Source organism: Ovis canadensis, chromosome 19 (assembly GCF_042477335.2).
Source record: "Ovis canadensis isolate MfBH-ARS-UI-01 breed Bighorn chromosome 19, ARS-UI_OviCan_v2, whole genome shotgun sequence".
NCBI classification, from domain to species: Eukaryota; Metazoa; Chordata; class Mammalia; order Artiodactyla; family Bovidae; genus Ovis; species Ovis canadensis.
This window is the reverse complement of record NC_091263.1, coordinates 60,770,852-60,793,454: the sequence shown is the minus strand read 5'-3', so window position 1 is coordinate 60,793,454 and position 22,603 is coordinate 60,770,852. Positions and strand designations below refer to the sequence as shown.

The 22,603-nt window shown below is 42.8% G+C and overlaps 2 protein-coding genes across 2 annotated transcripts in view; one reads left to right on the top strand and one right to left on the bottom strand.

Moving 5' to 3' along the window:
• The window catches only part of CACNA2D3 (calcium voltage-gated channel auxiliary subunit alpha2delta 3), an 871,226-nt gene that overhangs the window by 729,062 nt on the left and 119,561 nt on the right, over window positions 1-22,603 (top strand). The window lies entirely within an intron of this gene.
• Window positions 1,189-15,744, bottom strand: LRTM1 (leucine rich repeats and transmembrane domains 1). Its single transcript, XM_069561583.1, has 3 exons — window positions 15,003-15,744; window positions 12,116-12,712; window positions 1,189-6,803 (listed from the first exon to the last, which is right to left on the bottom strand). The coding sequence occupies exons 1-3, from the start codon at window positions 15,007-15,009 to the stop codon at window positions 6,370-6,372; spliced, it is 1,038 nt and encodes a 345-aa protein (XP_069417684.1). The 5' UTR covers window positions 15,010-15,744; the 3' UTR covers window positions 1,189-6,369.

The window sequence follows — 22,603 nt, the reverse complement described above, 5'->3', positions numbered from 1 at the left end:
AACATTGGAAATGCCCTCACATGCTTTGGTGGAAAACACTTTCTGGGATTTCCCCCCACCCAACACGACTCATGAGAGATTTGGGGATTTATTTAGCTGCCTTTATCCAGGCAAATCTCCTAGTGACCTTAATGGGATTTTGATCTTGGTTAAAACTAGTATATATACGACTCAGGCTAAGTGAAGGGCTAAAGAGGATAAATGAGCTGACATGCATTTCCCCTCTCTGGGAAGAGAGGGCATGATTGGAGGCTCTAGCATAAATGCTTTGACAGTCAGTCTGTGGACTCTTGCCCATGGAAAATGCTTTTGCCTGTCTGTGGTGGGAAAGGGACAGTGCTGATCAAAGGCTCTTTATTCCCATGGCCTCCCACAGTTTGCACTCACCAAGAACTCCCACATTCTATTCTGGGTGAGAAGATCTGCATGAGGTCAAGCTCAGTGTCTGAATGTCATTCCTACTTCAAGGCCAAATTATATGTGACCGAGCTCAGGCAGCCTAGAGTGTACAATTGTCTTAAAATATAAAAAGGAAGCTCAGAATGAAAACACAGAGTGTGGGCATTTTATATGCTTGTGCTTCACTAGCCTTCTTTGACCAATTTCCATGTTTTTGCTGATATAGTAAGGTTCTTTTAAGCCAAACCTATTTCTTTTCTTATGTTATTTTGTGTTATTTCTTATTTTTCTGTGTTCTTCTCACTTTCTCTCTTTCATGCTTTCTGGAACCCATTCCAACCAGGTTTCATCCATAGTGAATCATTTCTCGTCAAGGTTATATACAGCTCCCACATTACCAAATCCAAAATTGAACTTCAGATGTTCTTTTTTCTTGGTCTGTCATCAGCACTTGACCATGTTGACCACATTCTCCTTGAAAACCTCTTTATTTGGTTCTTTGCCTACCTCACTGCCTACCCTCTAGGTCTCCTTTGCCGATTTTGTTCATCTCTTGATTATGCATGTTGGAGGGCCCCAAGGCTCCTGTCCACTCGCAAGGCTTTTAACACCATTCATGAGGTGGTGGTTCCTAAGCCAGACCTCTTTTCCTTGACTCTCCCTTGTCTGATTAGTGTCTCTGCCTCTCCCATCAAAAACAACTCATTCCCCAAAGCCCATTAAATGCAATTGACTCCAAGCTTAATTTATTGTAGTTACTGGTTATTCAGTCCAAAAAGTTAGGAGTCATTTTTAAAAAAGTATTTATTATGGATAATACTGAATATAATCAAAAGTAAATAGAAGCATGAGAAGAAACCCAAGGAAACCCATGCATCCTTCATTCAGATTCCTTCTCCACTAATCATTAATGACATGACCTTGAACAAATTACACAAACCCAATAAATTATCTTCATCTGTGATATGGCAGTAAAATGCTCTCGTGTTTTGCTTAATTTGAGACGTAGAGAAAAATGAAAATATTACACTAAGAACAATTGGCACACAACCTGGTGCTTAATAAAAGTCGATGGCAGTGCTATTATTGCTCTTATCCAAATAATTAATATAACAATGCTGTAGTTCTTATAACGTGGTTCACCAGAATGGGTGAATAATGGCAGAGGTTGTGTTGTATTATACATGCTAACCCTTTGCTCCTGTAACTGCATTTATCAGATCTGCAATTAATTTTCTGTGTGACTTTGGAAAAATTTCTTTCATTTTCCATTATTCTATTTCCTGTTTGTAAAAATAAGAATATGAAACATAAGTCAACTTCAGTTGATCAGGAGTAGGTACTTAGAAAAGAGATTTGAAAGGATTCTGAGGCTTTGACTGGGGTCAGTAGATAAGTTTGCTGAGATCTGTTAGTAATGTCTGAAGCAGGTAGGGAAGCTGGTCACAGCTATTCTGAAATTTGCCACACCTAGACTAACTGCTCCCAAAGGACCTTCCCAATTCCCAGTCCTCTGGTTCTTTTTCTTCTTTTCTTGGTAAGCCTTTGAAACTGGGTAACATCCTATCCATCCAAATGAATATTCAGTGTCATTCAAGTGAAAAATAGATGTGGATATTCCAGTCAAGAATCTGAAAGGAAAGTGAGGGATTGCAAAGCTGCCTCTCCCAATGGGAGGGAGGTTTCTTTGAGACCTTATTTAAATTTGAACATAAATAAGTAAATAATTTTCATCATAAGGGAAAACAGGGTATTTCCCTGAAGCTGTGTAGAAGCCACACCCACTGACACCATGTGGGGCTGGAATATCATTTGCTGGTAGGTTTCTGTCTCATAGCATTGAGCATTGGATACACTGGTGGGTTTGACCCAAGTGAAAATAGCTATTTCCTGATCTGCAATAGAAAGTTACAGATTTCTAACAATTAATTGTGTAATTATGATAATCGATGCTACAGATAGATTATTTTAGAAATTGATCTGCTTCCTTTTATATTTTGGATCTAAGAGTGTCTAATTTCTGGAGTAACTTGGTTAACTTAAATAATGAGATTTCAGAGCCTTCTGGAGGAAATCCTGTGATTACTTTTAAGTCTTCCATTTTTGTAAGAAAAAAAATGAAACATCCATTGTTGTTCATGGACGTTTTATCATCTGAAGCACAAGATTGTTCCTGCAAAGTCAGGGGTATTTACCTTAATTTTAAAAGCTTGCCAGGTATAGATTTGACACTATGGCTTCTTTTTCCACAATCTCTGTGACAGAGATTCCTTCTACACCCTCATTATATGCCTCACAGTTTTGGGTCCTGCTATTGTGAGTTTGTGACCTCTAGCAAAGCAAAAATAGTGATACTGTTCCACTAAATATAATGAAGAAACTATATTTTACAAAATTTTCTCAGAGCAATCAACAATAAACGTGATATTTATTCACAGTATTCCTTCAATAAGGCTCTATGACGGAAGGGCATTTTATAGGAGAATCTATAAATATGACAGCAGCAATAAACAGCTGAAAATAATCTATGAGGCGTTTGCAAATTACCCCTCATGAGCTGTAGTGCTTGTGAAAGATAATTTGCGGTTCTCACAGAATACCCTGCAAATTGAGTCTTTCATCTGCAAGTTTTTTACAGAGAAAACATTTCATTTCTCCTATTAACGAATGATAACTCTGCATTTGTTAATCTAAACAATTTGATTTATATTTGTCTGTGCTGAGAGACTTGTTGACATTTTAGGGTAAGTAATTATTTTCATCGCCAACTTCTCTTTATGGTGACTGTAGGCAAAAGATAGACATGTGAATATAAGAAGGTATCATTTTAATAATTTTCCTTAAAGACATCTCGTAAAGCAGGAATATTTGCCCAAGTTATCATCTGTGCCTAGAAATCTCATATGACATGGGTGTCAAGGAGTGAGGATTCTAGCCACATTCGGGGTTTTCTGCGGTGGATTGGAAGCTCTGACATGTAATCGCTGTGGGCAGGGGGATGGGGTCGACCTGCACAGTCACCAGACCTCCGGCAGAACGTAGTGCACTGGATATCTTAAATCATAGCAGTGAAAAATAAATCAATAAATTAAAAAAAAAATCACAGCAGTGAAAGAGGCACGCGATGTTGGTCTCAGAAGTTTCCAGGTTATGTAATATCTGTTCAAGTATCTCACGGGTTGGTTGCCAAGATTACATAAATGTTCATGAGAACACCTCTCACCATGCATGGTACGTAGCGCGAACTCTCGAAACATTTGGTGAAATGAGAACAATGTGTAAAAAGATCTCCATGATTTCCTTTCTCATATTGCTTTCTTGGCCAAGGACTCATGATCCAGGGCAAGGAAGATTTTTTCTACCTGGAAAGTAATCCCTCCATCCTTAGATGGGATGCTTGGTCTCACCACTGAAGGAGTGCATGAAGAGAGCAGAAAGGGGGCACCAGGGTTGGGATGGAGCTGATCCCAGAAGCCAGCTTTCCCTGAGATCTCTTTTTGATCTTAAAATCCATGGTAATTTTTCAGTCTACTCTTTAACATATCCAGATTTATTTTAATATTCAGAAAAAATTAGCATCAAATGTAAATGTTTCCCCCCAGAAGAATCATTTAGCAAAATTGCTGTTCCCGCAAGTTGGCCCATCTTTAACTTGTGGGGTGGGGCACGGTGGTTGTGAAGCACTGTGAGAAGGTAGAGATGTTCTCTGGGATGTGTGAGTCCTGCAGGGTAAGCTAGGGTAGGTCCACCTGTCTTTCCCCTGACCTCTTTACACTGCTGGGCAAGGCTTTGGCTGCATCAGACAGAGAAACAATATTCCAGCCTGTATGGACCTCACATTCATGTGCCAGGTTAGGGAAAGGACTACTGATTTAAGATCCAAAACACTGTTACATGCCCTGAAGAAGTGAATGCAGAGCCAGTACCCTGAATGGCAAATATGCTTTATCCTTTGAACCAACTCCAGTTGATTAGTTCTGGTTGCCTACAGTGCTGTCTTAAGAAGGCATCTGTGGTGCATCAGGGCTCAGGGGGAGGAATGCTGGGATTGATTAGTGATGTCTGTCAAGGCCTCTGGAGGGACAGCTCACCCTGTTCTCTACTTTTGCTGAGTCCTTAACTCCTCTGTGTAATGACTTTAATACTAACAGGTGACTCTAAATATGAGATGGGGCATCATGAGAGAAAGAACAGGTAGAATCTGCTTTAAGAAATCCTAGCCTGAGAAAATGCAAATTTACAAAATACATAAATCTGGAGTCAATTATTGCCATTACAGAAAGATTCCATGAAAGGTTCCTTTAAATAGCGAGCTCCCCTACTGCATTAAAATGATGATTCAATTTACAAAAATTTCCTTTGCATGCAACTCCTCAGGACCGTGTCTGTGGAGTTAAGCAAGCCACACCTGATTTTTTTTAAACCCTGGCCTAAATAATGTTCAGGATGGCTGCTGCCACATATCTCAAGTCTCTTGATAATTCCCACTCTCTTCAGACTTCCTCTGACTTCCTCTCCCAGAGTGTTGAGTAGACAATCTGGGTGGTGGTCAGCAGCTGCTGGCTTCCACCCTGCTGCGGCTGCATTTCATTAGTGGGTAAACTGATTGCTCTGTGTTTATGTGTGGGTGTGGTTGAACAAGCCTATGCACTCTGCGCACTCTGTACGTAGACACAGATACACATAAGCCATTATCTCGCTCTCAGCCCACCCTAAATTCATTCCTGCTGTGAGAGTTATAAAAGGAGGATTCCAGTCGTCTAGTGGATATGGCCTTTCGGTGATACGTGCCCTGAATTCCGCCACCCCGTCCTTTTTGTGTTTGTTTATATGTTATTTCCCCGTGCATCAGAAAACTTCCCCAGACCTTGCGCCTGAGTCGTATTATCCACTCGAGGAGCCCTCTTCTTCTTCTGTGGCCTAGAGAGCCCCAAATGGTTTTCTGATTTAGAAAATTAAATAGAATCTGACTCTTGTGGCAAGCTACAAAAATTCCCAACCAACAGACACTCCCGCTAAATGTGTAACATACCTAACATCTAAAAGTATCACTGGTCTAGCAGGAACTTGGATTATAGAAGCATTCAGTGCCCCTTGGGTAAGATCACCAACTTCTTCCCAGGCACTCAGAATTGGGCAGTTTTCCAGTGGACCATAAAGCTCCCAGGCGTGCTGACTGCCGTGAGTGTTTGTATTTCAGCTGCTTTGTTAAAGCAACTTACTGCAGGGAAAAGTACCTTGAAAGAGAGGTACCTTCCCTTTCTCCATGGACAGCCTTTCCCACATAGAATAATTGTCATAACTTCTCAGGCACAGAGCACAAGTTATCATATCTATTTCAACTATGGTATTAATATATTTAAAAAAAAATCTCTACATAAATTTCTTTCCATAAACATATATATGCATACATATATATGTGACCCCATGAACTGTAGCCTGCCAGGATCCTCTGACCATGGGGATTTTCCAGGCAAAAATACTGGAGTGGGTTGCCATTTCCTTCTCCAGGGGATCTTCCCAACCCAGAGATCAAACCCAGGTCTCCTGCACTGCAGGCAGACTCCTTACTGGCTGAGACACAAAGTGAAGGTGAAAGTTGCTCAGTCATGTCCGACTCTTTGCAACCCCAAGGACTATATAGTCCATGGAATTCTCTAGGCCGGAATACTGGAGTGAGTAGCCTTTCCCTTCTCCAGGGGATTTTCCCAACCCAGGGATAAAACCCATGTCTCCCGCATTGCAGGCAGATTCTTTACCAGCTGAGCCACAAGGGAAGCCCACTGGCTGAGCCACAAGGAAAGTCTAAGGGAAGTCTAAATATCTATGTATATACATAGATATATATTTTACAGACACATCTTTTTTTTCCTTTTGGAAAAAAAATGAGGCAGTAACAGTGACCCATCAACCCTACTCAGAAACTGTTTTCTGGTTGAAAATGATTATTCCTATTTGAGATGAAAGTTCTCAGGCCAGTGAGCTGTCAAACAGCTCTTTTCCTTCTGTCTTCGTGGGCTCATTGGTTTGAGCCAAGCGTCCCCCATGGTACTGGGCTGTGATAGCTGCATAGGTGCAGCCGTAGATGGCGGCCGCCAGCATCATGAGACACACAATCCCACACACCACCCCTGTTATGACGATGGTGGCCACGGCATGGCGCAGATTGGCTGGCCTTGGCTTGGGTTTGACCTCACACTCCCGGTGGTCTCGCTCCCCTCTGCTGTGGCTGTCGGAGAGCCTGGGGACAGCCCGGTGGGCAGCACCTAGCTGCGGTACCTGTGAAGACTGCAGGTGTAGAGAAGGAAAAGGGCAGGGGTGGTACAGCTCGTGAGGGATTTCAAGGAGGTCCTTTCCCTTCCAAGTGTCTGGTGACACACAGATGACGCTGTCGGTTATTCCCCCTTTAAGAAACAAAAGCAAAGAATGATAGCAGAGCCTGATACAACCAAACTCCCAAATCCTCAGCCTGCAAAACTGAGGCAGATGGAATTTATAAAACACCTTTTTTTTTCCCTCCCTGGAGTCAAAGAATTTAACAGCCGTATTTTATGATTTTAAGATTTCTAAATTGGCTACATGCTAAAAATGCCACACACTAAATGGGCAATTATGTATGACCAAGAATTCATTAGAAGCCAGGTCACCTTTACCTTGTAAATGCCAAGGGGAAACAATGCAAAAGCTGACAGGAGGGGCGCTGGAGGCCAGCCGAGGGCACTGTCGCTCGCCCTAATGAGCCCTGCCACACAAGAAATCTATTGTGCCAAACCACCACTGGAGACCTAAGAAATAAATAATGAAAACAAATGTCTTTTCTTGTGATGTTATGTGTTAATTTCAAAGACCCTATGTCTCTACCAACACTCTTCAGTGATGCCAAATGGGGAAGTCGGCGGTCCTATGAGTGTTTTGTGTATCTGAAGGTTTGACAGGAATACGTATTACATTCATGGGATTAAGTACAATTAAAGTGCCTCCTCAGACCTTGAAATATTTAGTATTTTGAGTACCAAACTTTCTAAGACTCAATTTCCGTTCTGTGGAAAGGGGATTGATTTCCTCAGGTATGTGAGCTACAGGGGGGATTTGAGGACCTAGAAATCCTTTTCTAGAAAGAGCAGTGGATGAACAGATTCTATCCTGGCCAAATTTGACCAACAATTTGCTATTTGACCTCAGACAGATAAACTTCTCTGACTAATTTTCACAAAAACATCCTACTTGTATCTGTTTTGATTATAAAGCACTGTTAGATAAGTCCTCACAACTCTGCTAAAATGGGTAATTTTTGTCCAGGGTCATTCAGGTTAAAAGTGGATAGATCAACACTGAAACCTGGCCCACTCCTATGATCCCAGTTTTTCCCACTATACTCATGTCCTCTCTCCCTCTGGAATGTTGTGAGGTCCATGGAATTAACACAGTGACCCTCCGTAGACCCTTACCTCCATGAATTGTGACACTAATCTTAGTTAGACTGGAGATTTCTTTGTACACATCATAGGTAGATTACGAAACTATACCAGAAATTCCCATGCAGGAGGGTGTCACTTCAGTGTTTAGAACCTTCCTTTGTACAGCACTTCACAACTTGGGGAATGTCCTCACATCCATTCTACCTAAATTTATAAGCTGAATCCTACTGTAGCCCTATTAATAGAGAGGGCCATTTTGCAGTTCAAGGGTTGCTGTGGCCCAAGTCACTCTGGGGTTGGTGGCCATGGCGAAATTCAGCACTCATGTCTTTTTTGCTTTTGCTGCTTGAACTGAATCACCTATTGCCAGAGTCACCTGGGCCTGATCTGGCTTCTTCAGTGATCCCCTGAGGCAAGAACCTCAACTCTAAAGCAAAATGACAATAGGAATCTCTCCTTTCTTGAGCTGAGGTACAGCAGGCCAGAGGTACGGGGTGCATGCCCTGGATGACCACAAGGTGCCAACAGGCTATGATTGAAGATCTCCGTCTCAGGGAGTGTTTCAGTGCTGAACCTGGGGAACCAGCAATTCCAATAGCTGACTTAGACCTAGACTGGGGTGGTTCACCTCGCCACTCCAGGGTTAAGTTCGCTTCTCCTGTTACTGGCTTCCTGTTTTAACTATTAGGGTGGGAGGCATGGCCTCAGGACCCAGAGCCAAGAGAATACATAGACGAGAGCCTGGGATGTGGCTGGAAGGCCGGGGTTGTGGCCATCAAGAGCTCCATGCTCTCCTGTGTCCTCAGCCAGGACTCACTTCCCAGCCTTCCTCCACCATCTCCTCAGCCACCCCCCAGGAGGCAGATCTGCCAACGACAGCTTGAGGGCCTCAATCTCTTCTGGATTCATAGAAGTTGACAATTCAAGAGGCTCCAGCTTTCCAAGCACTCTCATTATCCATCATCTGGCAGCTAGCAGCTCTTAATCCCTGTCTTGGGGTGAAACGAGATTCATATCCTAAGTCTGACCACTACTTAGCTTTGCAACCCTAAGCAAGTTACCTGACCATTCTGTGCCTCTGCTTGCTCATCTGGAAAGTGAGAAACCAGGGTAATAATGAAATTCACTTCACAAGATTGCTCTGAGAGCTCAGCTGAATAAAGTATGTCAACTGTTTAGCACAGTTCCTAGCCCAGAATAAATGTTTAGTACAGTTAACTATTGGCATAAAGATGATTTGTTAACTTATGAATGGAGAGAGGAATGCTAATTAGAAAATCTATGTGCATGTTCTTGAAGGAGACATTAAATACTCATCGAAGCACTTTTTTTCTTCTTTCCTTTGATTGTTGGGTCCAGAGGAAGATGAAATTTCCTCACCCTTTGTGGTCAGATTGAAGCCACCTGACTGAATTCTGGCCAGTGGAACCAGTGAATGACACTTCCAGGCCACAAAATCCCCTGCTTCATCCTCCGTGTATTTTGTTCCCCCTCCAGGGGAAGTAAGGTTTTGATCAATATCTATTACCTTATTTTGCCTTTATTCCATGCATCAGTAGTCAGATTGTCTCCTATATTTGCATTTATTTGCTGGTTTTATTTAGTCATTTTGACACCCAGGTCTTGTTATTCCAGATCAGTTTTGCCTTCCTTCAGAGAAAGGCTGTTGTCTGGGTGGGGCAGCTCTGCCATGAGGGAGTGTTAAATTGCATTGAGGAGCCTGAGGACCAGAATCAGTCTTAGGAACTCCCTGGCTTAACACTGTCAGTTCCACCTGGTGACACAGAGGGCTAGTGAGGAACATTAATTTGTTCAAAGATCACCAGTGAGTTTGTGGCAGAGTAGGGGGAGCTATATCCCTCCCTATGTTGCTTCTAGTTTCCTGGACCTGAGAACCATTTTTTTGTCAAGAAATACTCTCCTTTCATGAAAACCATCTTTCTGTGATGCTTTGCCTTATGCTTACTATCTCATCCACAACACAGTAGGTAAAGCCACTTTACCTCTAGATGTAAACAGTTTTATTTGAAGCCTTCTTTAAGAAAGATTTTTGTCAAATCATATGACCTCTGTTGTAAGTCAACTTGAAAATTAGCTGGTTAATGATAAGCTACTGACTATTCTGTTGTTGAGAGAGATTCTTAAATCAATAGTGTTTATTTGAACCCATGTGTTCTCCTCCACTTCCTTCTGTGTAACTGCTGCAACTGTCCAGACTCTCTTGATTCCCTCTCTTGATTCCATGTCTGGATCTCTGATATCTTCCCAAATTATGGGCTCAGATATACATCCATCAACTCAACATCACTCCTTGACAATGTAATGGGCGTCCCAAACTTGATATGCCCCACATTGAGCTCTTGATTTACCATCTCCCACATACACTTGCCCATTTCCCCCATTCCACAGCCTGACCCTCGTCAGCTACTGGCATCACCGTTTATCTGCTTACTCCTGGAGGACGAAACAAAATTGTATTTCCTGTAATATACTCTGTTTTCCTTATATCCAGTTCCAACCCGTTAGTAAATTCTATCAGTTCATTATTCTAAATATCTCCCAAAGCTGATCATTTCTCATCATCCTAGTTTGGGCCACCGTCATCTTCCCTGGAAGACTGAAATCACTTTCTCCCTCATCCCCCTGATTCTTCTTCTGCAGCCTTTGGTTTGATCTCCCTAGAGTCACCACAGTGACCTTTTAAAATGTAATCAGATCATATTGTTCGCCTGACTAAAATTCTTCAAGACATTTCCATCTTGCCTAAAATAAAATCCAAATGTCTCAGCCGGCTCTGCACATTTCAGCATGACCTGGCTGTGTGCTGCCTTAGCCTCTCTCACTCCCTTCCCCTGCTCTAGCCACTCGCTTGTCCCTCCTTCTGTCCCTCAGTGAAGCCAAGCTTACTTTCCCCTCAGGTCCTCTGCAGCTACTGTCCTTTTCCCGAGTTATCTCATGGCTTATTTCCCCTCATTATTCCAGTTCTGCTTCCCCATATCACCTCCTTGCAGGGGCCTTCCCTGTCCTTCACATCTGAAATGTAACCCTTATTCCATCACTCTCTCCCTTCATGCTGCCTCTAGCACTAACTGCTCTCTGACATAGATGTATATATTTGTTTTATTGAACATGTTTTCTACTGTCAGGATGTAATGCCCATGATGATAGCGATTTTCTTATTCACTGACTTTTTCTCAGCACCTTGAAATGTCCATGGCATGTAAAATTCACTCAAGTTTAGTATGAATGAATGAATGACACTTAAAAGTTAGGAGGAAAGAAGCACTGTGATGTAGAGGAGGGAGTGTAGGGCCAAGACCTAAAGCTGCTCCTTCTAGTCTTGTCTGTACTTCTCCTCTGTGATCTTCATCAAGTCACTAAACATCTTCGGGCATCCATTTCCTATTGATAATAGACTAGCTTAGAGTTAGGAGGGGTTGGCAAACTTTCCTATAAAGAGCCAGATGGTTCATTTTTTAAGCCTTGCCATAGTCTCTGTCCCAACTATTCAACCTCAATCTTTAATGCAAAAACAGCCAGACAGTAAATAATAAATGGATGTGAATGTGTTCCAACAAAGCTTTATTTACAAAAATAGGTGGGCCAGATCTGGCTCTTAGGCTATATAGTTTGCTGACCTCTGAGTGATTTCCAGATCCCCTCATCTTTAGTATTCTGGGATCTCTTGCTTTGTTTTTGACATCTGGTTAAAGAAATACTTGTTCCCTTTGGAGAGGGAGCCGTATTGTATTCAGTTTTAGTAACAGTGGTGTCTGCCATAGCTGTCAAATGGTCAGAAGCAGAGAAAAAAGGAGGGGCAGTCCTAAGGAGAAATACCATGCCCCCAGTTGGATCACACTTGAAAATCAGAATTTGTTGTCACTTCAGAACTGAGTAGTTATTGGATTGGTCAAAAAGTTTGTTCGAGCTTTTCTTATGAAAATTTGGCCAACCCAATATTTAGGTGGATTGATTTCCTTCTTTCTTAAGGGCCTACAGTTTCTAGATAAATAACTTAATGGTGGTATTAATCAAAAAGTGGAAAGTTGGGGTGGAGAGGGGAAAAAAGTGGAAAGTTGTTTCCATGAATCGTATCTGTAGATGAATTTAAATACCTGATTTGAAACACCCTTAATGATTCACTTGCCTCTTTTGCCATACCGTGAAATGACATCAGTGTGCAAAAGCTTACACAGATCCCTCAAACACTTTTCAGCATCCCTTCTAATGCAGAGAACCATTGAGGTTTCTCCTAAGCTGATCATACACGGATGAGGGGATAGGCGTTAGTTACTGACCTTTATAGACAAATGTTTCCAGCCAGAGTTTAAGACTGAGCAAGTGACAGTTGCATTTCCAGAGGTTGTCTTTGAGAAATAAATGCTTCATTCTGGGCATGGATTCTAGGAGGGCTCGATCAAGCTGCCGAAGCCGGTTTTGCTGGATCGCAAGAACGGTCAGGTTCTCCCAAGGCTCACCTAGGGATGCAGGAAGGTGACTTATATTGTTTGATGACAAATCGAGCTCCCTCAGCTGTGGGAGAGAATGGAATAGTCTGCTTTCCAGGGAATGCAGGGAGTTCTGAGTTAGGTTTAAGACCCGCAAGTGCTGAAGTCCATGGAAAACTCCGGGGGTCAGATTTGAAAGAGAATTGTTGTACAAGTTCAAGGTTGTGAGCTGTGGCACTGATTTAAATGCAGAATTCGGAAGCTGGTGGATCTGGTTATCTTGTAAGTGCAGCGTTTGAGTCTGAGGAGGCAGATCGGAAGGGATTTCAGCCAGACCCTGCCGGCTGCAGTCTACAGAATTCGAAGGTGAGTGACAGCGGCATCTCTCTGGGCAGCCGTACACCACTGGGAGCAGGAAAATCATACTGGAAAGCAGGAACAGTTCACCTACAACAAACAGAAAGAAACTGAGATAGGAACCAGTTTGTAAGTGGTATCAGCTTTTGTTGCCGCTTTAAGTTCACAGGTAACCAGAAGGTAGACGACATAAGTTATCAAGTAAAAATGTGAAAAAAATATTTTTGGGGGGCATGTGCCCTTTGTATGAAGCAGCAGAATTATCTAGGACCAGAACTTTGGGACCATGAGAGGGAGTTCAGATATTCACATTTCTCAAAAGTATGCTCCAGACCATGCTGTCCAATAGAACTCTCTATGGTGATGGGAATGATCTGTATCTACTGTCTAATATGATAGCCACCAGCTTCATGTGACTTCAGAGCTCTTGAAATGTGACTACTGCAGTCAAGAAACAGAATTTTTATTTCCATTTAATTTTTATCAGTTAAAATTTAGATAGCCATAAGTGCTAGTGGTGCATATTAGATAGGACAGGTCTGAAGCATTCTTACAAATCGACGTCCGTCTTCCAAGTGTAATACTTCCATGAGTGATGATTGTCTCTGCTCCTTTTTTGTTCAAGAGATTTTAAAACAAAAGCATTAAAATAACATGATAAATACTCATGTTCCTGTAACAGAGTTCTGTCAGTTATTCATAGGTTGCCATATTTGCTTCATCTCTTTTTTCCCTTAACTCAAAGAAACAGTGCATTGCTGATAAGTTAAACTCCCTTTGATTAGCACCCATATCATGTTTTCCAGCAGGAACCGCTCCCCACCACCACCTTCCCTACCATTACGACTGCATCCCGCCAGGCCTTTTAAAAACAACAAAATCACAAATAGCCTTATAGCTCATATTTTGAGCCAGGCATTATTGAAAGTGCTTTATATATATTAATTCACTTAGCCCTCCTAATCTTGTAATTCGGTATCTTTTATTATGCACATATTAAAGGTGATGAAACTGAGGCACCGAGAAGCTAAATCACTTGTCCAAGGTCATTCAGAAGTAGTAGAATCATGATTTGAACCCAGGCAGTCTGCTTCCAGAGTCTATCAGGGTTCTTACGTGCTGTGCTTTACTGCCTGTAAATATTTCTACATACACATACATACACAACACACACATAAACAAATTACAGAATGTTTTGCATAGTGGTTTTTTAAAAAGCTAAATAATCATTGGTATGTCTCATTTTGCAGTTTAGTCACTCAAAACTGATCCATCCACAGGGATGCACAGAGAGTCCATTCATTCCTTTTAGCTTCTGTGGAGTATTTGGTGGGGAGGCCTTGCCAGATTTATTATTTAGCCACTCTTGTACTGACGAGCATTTGAGTTGTTGCAGTTTCTTTCGGGACAAATGATGGAGCAGAAGGCATCCTTACACAGGGCTCCTTGGCTCTGTAGAAATGTGTACGGGGGCTCTAGATTTGATAGGTGCCTCCTTGCCAGGTTTGAAGAGGATGCTGAGTTGACATTCTCTCAGGCACTGCTAGGTCAATCTCCAGTGGAGCTTGATCACTCCCTTCTTTTTTCCTGAGACTTAAATTTCAAGATGGCAAACATCCATCAAGGACATTTTGTTAAATTGGTAGAGGAATTCACAGGGCCAGGCAATAATATTTAAATCTTAAGATGATTATCTACTTGTAAAGAAAGTTCTTAAGAGGAGATTTTCGGTTTGTCTGTTTTTGGCCTTAACTAGGGAAATGTACAATGTGGCTGTCAAGTGCATGGAGCCTTTTCCCCTTTGTCCTTTCAATTCTCTTTCTCTGATGCTGTGAACCGTTCTTTAAGGCAAGAGGAAAGATGTTTGGAAAGCCTTCTGAAGGAAATTTTGCTCAGTTTAGTTTCGCTCAAGGGATGCAAAGCATTACAGTCCAGTTCCCTCTTGCAGCATGTAAAAGAGGAAAACCTTGTTTTCTTTTCTATAATTTTGCAAATAATATACATCTCAGTGCTAAAGCAGCTTCTGTTCAGAGGAGAGTTGCCACCCCTCACTTGAGCTCTGCCTCACCCAAGCATTCATTAACTGCAGAAAATCATGCCACTCCCCCACCCCCCCCTCCACCGACCTGTAGATGATATGTGAACTCCAACCTGAAGGACTGTATTTTCTCTGAAATGGCCCATAACAGGCCAACTGCATACCCATTCATGATTAGGTACATTTGTCCACTCTTTTTTATTCTGACCCAGCATGGCACAAACATGAGACATTTTTAGCATCTGTTTGGTCTTGTGAGATAGACAACTTCCCACAGATACCTTCCTTAGTTGGGGATGGGGGTCCTGCTTTCTAAGGCGTGAGGGGATTGATCATGCTCACCTTCCATGACTGAGTCTCCACCGGCTTGCCCGCGGAACCTGAAGCCCACCTTTATTAATCTGCAGTCAACACATCGAGGGCACGGCAGACTCCAAGTCCAGGTTTCATTCACTTTTTTCCTGAATCCTGCCGGTGCTTTTCTTCAGCACAGGGAACAGTTGTCGCTTTCAGGAGACCACTTATTTAAGCAGCCCTTTCCCTGTCTCCATCTGGATTGTTTTCCATAAGAGGATCTTTTGATTGTGCTCCCTCCTTCTTTCTTAGAGTGTTGCCCTTCCCAGGATCATCGCTGCCTTTCCCATTGAGACGAAGAGCCACAGAAAGAATGTTTGTCAAACCTCAGTGAACAGCTGTAGCATTCAAACATGACCCCGATGGCTCCGGCTTTTTGATTATTTAATCTGCTTGAAGTCCAGGGCACCAAAATAAAACTGCCTTCTTAATCCGGTCCTGTTTTCTGAATTCTGTTGACTTATTAACCATGCTGTGTCAACCCATGTCAAATTGGGAGATGCTCGCCGTGGATCCTCGATCTGGGGTTCTAGCAACAGAGCCAGCAGAGTGTGTAATATGAGGACAAATTGACCTGCTGGAGGCTGACACGGTTTCCACAGTGCACTGTTTGGTCACCAAAGGCTTATTCAGCCAACATCCGTAGGGATTAGCTGTGTTGACAGGGTCTCGATGCCCTGAAATTCATAGCCATGGTTTCCTTTCGTGGACATCACAACCTCTTCTCCCTGGTGCCGCAAATACTTCTCAGCTGCTTCTTTGCTTGTTCTCCTCCCACCGTCCCCCCTCTCCCGCCCCCATTGAATTGACCTCTCAGTTTGCATGCCTTTGGAAATACTTCTCAATCTTTCATCATTTCCCTAATGCTGAGGTTCTGGCCCTTTCCTCATTTTTCACATATAAAACAATAAAGTCACCCTCGTGATCATCAGGCGTCAATGAACTGTGACTGTTCTGTAATTGAAGCCACTGGAAACTTTCCCACCAGGGACTGGAACGTTTCTTTGAATGTGCAAATGCCCTGCCATTTGCTAAGGTGGGATTTCAGCATCAAAGCTGCCCTTCAGCATGCCAAAATGTCCCACATGCCTCCAGCAACTCCTGTAAAGAAGGTAAAAGCCATGCTTTTCTTGAGGCAGCATGAAGTGGAATCCTTGGCCGAAAGCAGTATAATAAAGCAGTTGAGTTTGGGATTTGAAATCAGCTGGATCTGGATTTGAATTTGGCTTCACCACTCACTAGCTTGATGTCTCTGGGCAAGTAACTTGCCCACTGAAAACCCCTTGTCTTCATCTCTAAAAGAAAGACAGTAGTTTTTCTTTTACAAGATTGCTCTCAGGATTTCGTGAAACAATGCATTCATATTGTACCTTAATAAACGGTCACAATCACCCAAGAGTGCTTTCCAAGGCTTCTATGCTGCTAGCATTCGACTCACCCTTGACTCAGTAGGCAAGAGGGGGGTCCTGACAAAACACCCAGAGGCCTGGCCCCTCATGCAACTCTGGTGGTACCGAGGGAAGAGGCCCCTTGGGAATGAAGGGAAAAACTGCATTGTGACTGTCCTTAATGGCCTGCTGTTTGGGATCCCATTGCTCCTTTGGACAAGCTCCTTCCAGCCTCATGGAGCCTAAGACACGCATCTTGCCTCCTTCCTGAAAATCCGCTTCCTTCAGTCTGTCGTCTTGAGTCCTTCTCCCCAGCGTTCTTTGAGCATCCGCAAAGCAATGCCGTAAAGCCAAGCACAGGCAATAAAGAGGCATTTAAACCTTCATAAGGACTAAAGGGTTCCTTTCTTTCTCCCTTCCTTCCCTCCTTTTTTCCTGTCTACTCTCAGGTGCAGGATTTAATAACTCTTCCTGTACGATACATGACCATCACGGTCTGTGTGGAGCAGTCATCAGTGGGCCAGAATGTAACAAACACCTGTGAACCTAACGGTCCCTCTAAGAACCAGAAAGCTTCTGATAACTTACAAGCTGTGTGCTTCTGTCTTTCCCAGGGCCAGCAAACTTTTTTGTAAAGTGCTGATGGTAAATATTTAAGACATTATGGTCACGCAGTGTCTGTTGCAACCACTCTGATGTTATAGCATGTACCAACCACAATCTGGAAACAAATGGTGTGCCCGAGCCCCAGTAAAACTTTATTAATAAAAACAAAACAGGCGGAGGACTGGATGGACCCACAGGCTATAGCTGTGAAACCCTGCTCTGTCCCACTGCCTAGCCACTACTGTCACTGCTCGCCACAGCTAGCTGTCACCTGCTCCCACTTGCCGCCACCCTGCTGGGCAGATCCTCCACCATTTCCTTGTCTGTACAATGAGAGGGCTGAGGAGGAGGATCTTTAGCGCCCTCTTATGTCAGAACTTTGTCATTCTGGTAGAACGCTTGAGTGGGATTGAAAGGCTTTGTACTTACAGACTTACGGGGAGCTCGGACAAATAAAGAATTTAGGTGTCTCTTTGGGCTGCAGCAGAGCTGTTTGGTGTCCTGCAGAGCCCGCTAGGGTCCAAGTCTCATGGACTCAGAGGTCTGAAAATGTATCCACTGACGGGGTAGTTGGGTATAAGAGGCCAGGACACTGCCCAGGAAAACTGTGGGCAGTTGAGCGTACCTGCAGTTAGAGTCAGCCTGTGTGGCTCAACGAGGAAGCACGCTTTCATGGTGCTTGTGCTCTCAGATTGGATGGTCTTAGGCAAATCGTTCACTTTCTCAGAGCCTCAGCTTCCTCATTTGTGGAATGCCAGCCTCACAGGATGCAGGGAGGATCAAGGGCTGCATTCACAGCACGGGCCTGGTAGAGCAGATGATCAGAAGTGGGGTCTCCTGTAAAGTAGTATGTCTTCGCAGACCCCAAAGGGTTTTGACTCACTGCTCCCAGCTAATATATGTGAGTGCCCTGGGAACACACAGTAAACCCCCGCAACTGATTGGTTCCTGGGAGCTGTGGCCTATTGCCCAAAGCAGCTCTTTGGTTCAGTTTTACTCCTGCTGACTCTAACAGCCATTCAAAATGGCAGTGCACACTTAGAGTGGAAGGGGCTCCTGACCTAGAAGGGCTTTGGATGCAGAGGCTGAGTGATTTATGCCACCTGGCCTCAGCCCAGAGACCAAAGGGAGGCTGTGTGATAGGCATGCTAATGCCTGCAGCGCCTTCTGTCCCTCCCTCCCTAAGTCAGAGCAGAAACGTGGTAAGACAACTGTGTGTGCAAAAGACCCACAGGTCAGGTGAGGGCAGGCCACTCCTCTGAGGGGCTCCCAGTACCAGGATCTAGTCGAGAGCCCAGTTCTCAGCACAGAACTTGCTTCAGACACACTCTCAGAGGAATATGGTGGTTACTGTCACACTGCAATTTCAAGAACTTCCTAGTTTCTGTATATTTTTGTATATTTCCTATACAGTTTTGTCCATTTTAAGTCCAAGTGCTTCCCTATATTTTTTTGCTCATTTTAAGTCAGAATGTTTCCCTATCTTTTTGCTCATTTTAAGTGAGAAAATTTCCTCATATAAATTGGTCTATTTAACATTTCACCTTCCTCCAAAAAAAAAATAACATTTGAAAAGATGTGGCATGGAGCTAGTGGTAAAGAAGAAATATAAGAGAAGTGAGTTTGATAACCTGGGTCGGGAATATCGCCTGGAGAAGGAAATGACAACCCACTCCAGTGTTCTTGCCTGGAGAATCCCATGGACAGAGGAGCCTGCCAGGCTACAGTGTCCCTGAGGTAACAAAGAGTCAGGCATGGTTGCAGAAACTTAGCATAGCACAAAATGGATGATGTCTTAAAATCTAGCAAATGTGTAATAGCTCTTTTTCCAAGGTGATATTGTTCAGCTATTTTAAAAGAATAAGTTAGAGCTAAATATATCCACCTAGAAGAATATTCATAATAAATTGTTAGGTTAAATAAAGCAATTTGAATAAGAATGCATATTGTATAGTCCCATTTATGTTGAAATGACAACAACAACAAAAAATCTGAGAGGTGGGAAGATTAAGTCTAAAAATGTGCACTGATTTGTCTGAAGATTGAGTAAGTAGGGGATGGATAGACACTATATTGATAATACTGATTCTCTAGGGGACAGGGTGATTTAAGAAGAAAGAGAAGAAAAATTTTTTCCTCTTTTTACCTCTGCATATTCAACTTGCTACAACCACCACGTAGTACAGCTGTAATTTTCAAAATGCAAAGGAGAAGAGCTGACTTTGGCTTCCCTGGTAGCTCAGTGGTAAAGAATCTGCCTGCCAATGCAGGATACACGAGTTCGATCCCGGGTATGGGAATATCGCACATGCTGCAGAGCAGCTAAGCCCATGCACCACAACTACTGAGCCTGTGCTCTAGAGCCCGGGAGCCGCAGCAACTAAGCCAAGCACTGCAGCTGCTGAAGCCCGAGCGCCCTAGAGCCCATGCTCCACGAGAGAAGCCACCACGATGAAAGGCCATGCACCTCCACTGGACAGTAGGCCCCACTCCCAGCAAGAAAAGACCTTTCAGCAGTGCAGAAACCAGCACCGTCAAAAAAAAAAAAAAAAAAAAAAGCTGACTTTTGTTAAATAGCAAGGAGAGGTTCGCTTTGTTTACTGGCATGTTTGAGATGGCTTATCCCCCAGTAACTAGCTGTATTAAATGTGTAAACAGAGCATCCTTAGAGTTTACTTCCTCTCACTCCAGGAAGATTAGCTCCAAAGTGACACCTGTCTTTCTCTGCCAAATGATCACCACATGTGACCAGACCTTATAACTCATAGGAGCATTTCTCCCAGTTTTAATGTCTGCTTTGGTAAAATCTTGGCAAAGTGCCCCCCCACCCCGACTCACTGTCAGTGAGCCCCATGCAAAGCAGGTGCTGTGGGGCTCTGATGTGGGAGAGGCAGCCAAGCCAAGGGACAGCTGCAGCTCAGGATAGCCTGAACGAGGCCCCTGGCACCACAGATCCACGCAGAAATTTCATTTAGTAATTAAGAGAGGTTTGGTACTTGGAAAATACTTCCCTAGGGTTGTGGATGACCAAATGACACCTAGGTATAAACTTTTTGCAGAGCTTTTTAAAAGACCTCAGTATTATTTTGTCCTACCTTTCTCCCTCCCTTCCTAACCCTTCCTTCCTTGTTTTTCATTTTCTTTTTGGTTTTATGAAACATACAACAAAAGAATTAGGAATATATATTTTAAATGATTATCATATCATTTATTTAGTGCTTCCAGTGGGCCATATATTGGTAAGGATTTATATTAGGTAATTTATGAATTGTTAATGTCATAATTGCTGTAACAAGTAAACCTCCAGATCTCAGTGGCTCAACACAACTACTCATTTGTTGTTCTAGGTCAGGTTGACAGGGGCCAGATACCCATTCAGCCACTCAGGGACTCAGGTTCCTGCCATCTTGCCACTATGCCTCCCTCTTAGTTCTCAGAGTTCTGTCCCTCAGCTGACTGATGAAAGAAGACGAGGACCAGACATTGACCAGGCCTGGAAATGGTTCTTAGCAGTGCATTTGTACTCCGCTGGGCAGAATAAGGGGCTTCCCCGACAGCTCAGTTGGTAAAGAATTCACCAGCAATGCAGGGGACCCTGGTTCGATTCCTGGGTTGGGGAGATCTGCTGAGAAAGGATAAGCTACCCACTCTAGTATTCTTGGGCTTCCCTTACGGCTCAGCTGGTAAAGAACCTGCCTGCAGTGTGGGAGACCTGGGTTCAATCCCTGGGTTGGGAAGATCCCCTGGAGAAGGGAAAGGCTACCCACTCCAGTATTCTGGCCTAGAGAATTCCATGAGCAGAATAAAATCACATGATCATATCTAATAGCAAAGGACATTGAGGAATATAATGTAGCTGTGTGTTTTGTAAGAAGAAGACTCACAGATGTTGAAGAGCATGAGTAGTCTCCACTTTTTATTTGCATTCTGTCACCTAAAGGTGACAATAACTCAGTCTATAAGCTTAAGATGGCTTTTGTTTCTTCCCTTAGTTTCTCTAGTACCATGTAGTATGCATATTAAATTAATACTGAATAAATGAATGAATGACAAAAATAAGGCACAGAAAAGTTTAACAACTTGCTCAAAGTCTCCAGAGTATTTATTGTGAACACATGGATTGTGAGCATCTATATTGAATAAAATATTCAGGGAACCTATCGTTTTATGTATTTTATGTCTTAAGATCTTTTTAAAAATGTAATCCATTCTTTTTTATGGTAAGCTACAAATTTTATCATCTGGAAGCTCTAACTAACTCAGAAGATAAAAATACGGTTTTCATTTGAGCCATTCAGTGGAGAATCAAGGCTACCATATGGTTTCTCTAGTACGAAAGTGGAAAAGATGTGTGTACCTCCTCATTCTTTCTTGCCTTTGGATAAGGTAAAAATTCAGGTTCAAGGACCACCTAGGGGCATTCAGTTTACTTTATATGACTATGTATAGAGTTTAAATTCCTTTCTTCTGGCCTTGAGATGACTGATAAAATCAGTGGAGTAGTGAATATGAAATGTGTACCTCCAACTCCCCTAAAGCTCAGGGAGACAGAGAGAGGCTAAAATGCATGAGACTACCTCTCAGCATCCACTTGTCTAGTGAGCCCGGGTCTGAGCTAGGGCCAGGGGAACTGGAAAAGACATAGCAGGCTGACTCTTGGCCTTCAAAAAACTTACCAGTTTGGAGGGTGTTTTGCAATTTTTACTTATTTTATCAAAATCAGCGCTGACCATCTCATCACCTTGCACCTGTTATGCCTATGTAAAGATTGCATATGACTTGCTTGGACATTGACGCTGCCCAGCTCTCTTAGAACCAGGTCTCATAAGTTCTTCGGCTAATAGCAGAGACAGACTTAGATGCTGCTTTTTTGGGGTCCATCCACCCTGTCAAGGTTGGAGGAAGTGCAGACTCTCCATCCCATTGTCTTCCCAACCTCAGCCTCCCAGCACTTGGTTTGCCTGCATACAGGATGTATGTGAAGATAAAGATGCATTTCAGATAAGTATGATTAAAAGTAATTAGCGAGCTCTTGCAGCTGGTGAAATAAACATAGGCAGATGCTGGTTGATACAGAGCTAATGAAAGAAACAAAAGGATCAAGAAATATGGCAGCTTGGGAAGCCTGGCCAAGGCCTCACACTGACACATTGTTTTACTTAAATCTTTTGATTGGCTACTTTTGTCCCTGCCCCAAGAATATAAATTGGAATCAAATTCATGTTCTTGTTTGATTGTTTACTTATGTTACACATAAAATGAGTGTTTTCTGCAGCTCTTCTTGGTAAATTTTTATTTGCTCTTGTACTTTTACTATAACATAATAATCCAGTTTCTGAAATAGATGACAATCTGTTCTTCATATTTTCAAGTTAGTGTTTAGTGTATGTATATTATGATGAAATAATGAATCAGTGCTTTTTGCTGTTTTCTCTTTAAAACAGTTTGCTCTATGTTGGCTTGAAAATGTTCTGGAAAACACAGTTGTTTCAGGCAGGATTGTAACTCACCAGTTAAAGATTCCAAACTTTAGGAATCTTTTTCATTATTCCAGCCTTTATCTATCCCACCATTTCATTCTGGCATCCCTGTTAA

Coding starts and splice junctions, on each gene's coding strand:
- LRTM1 (XM_069561583.1), bottom strand. Junction 6,804..12,115: donor GGAAACATTTGTCTATAAAG/GTCAGTAACTAA, acceptor TGTTTCTTAAAG/GGGGAATAACCGACAGCGTC.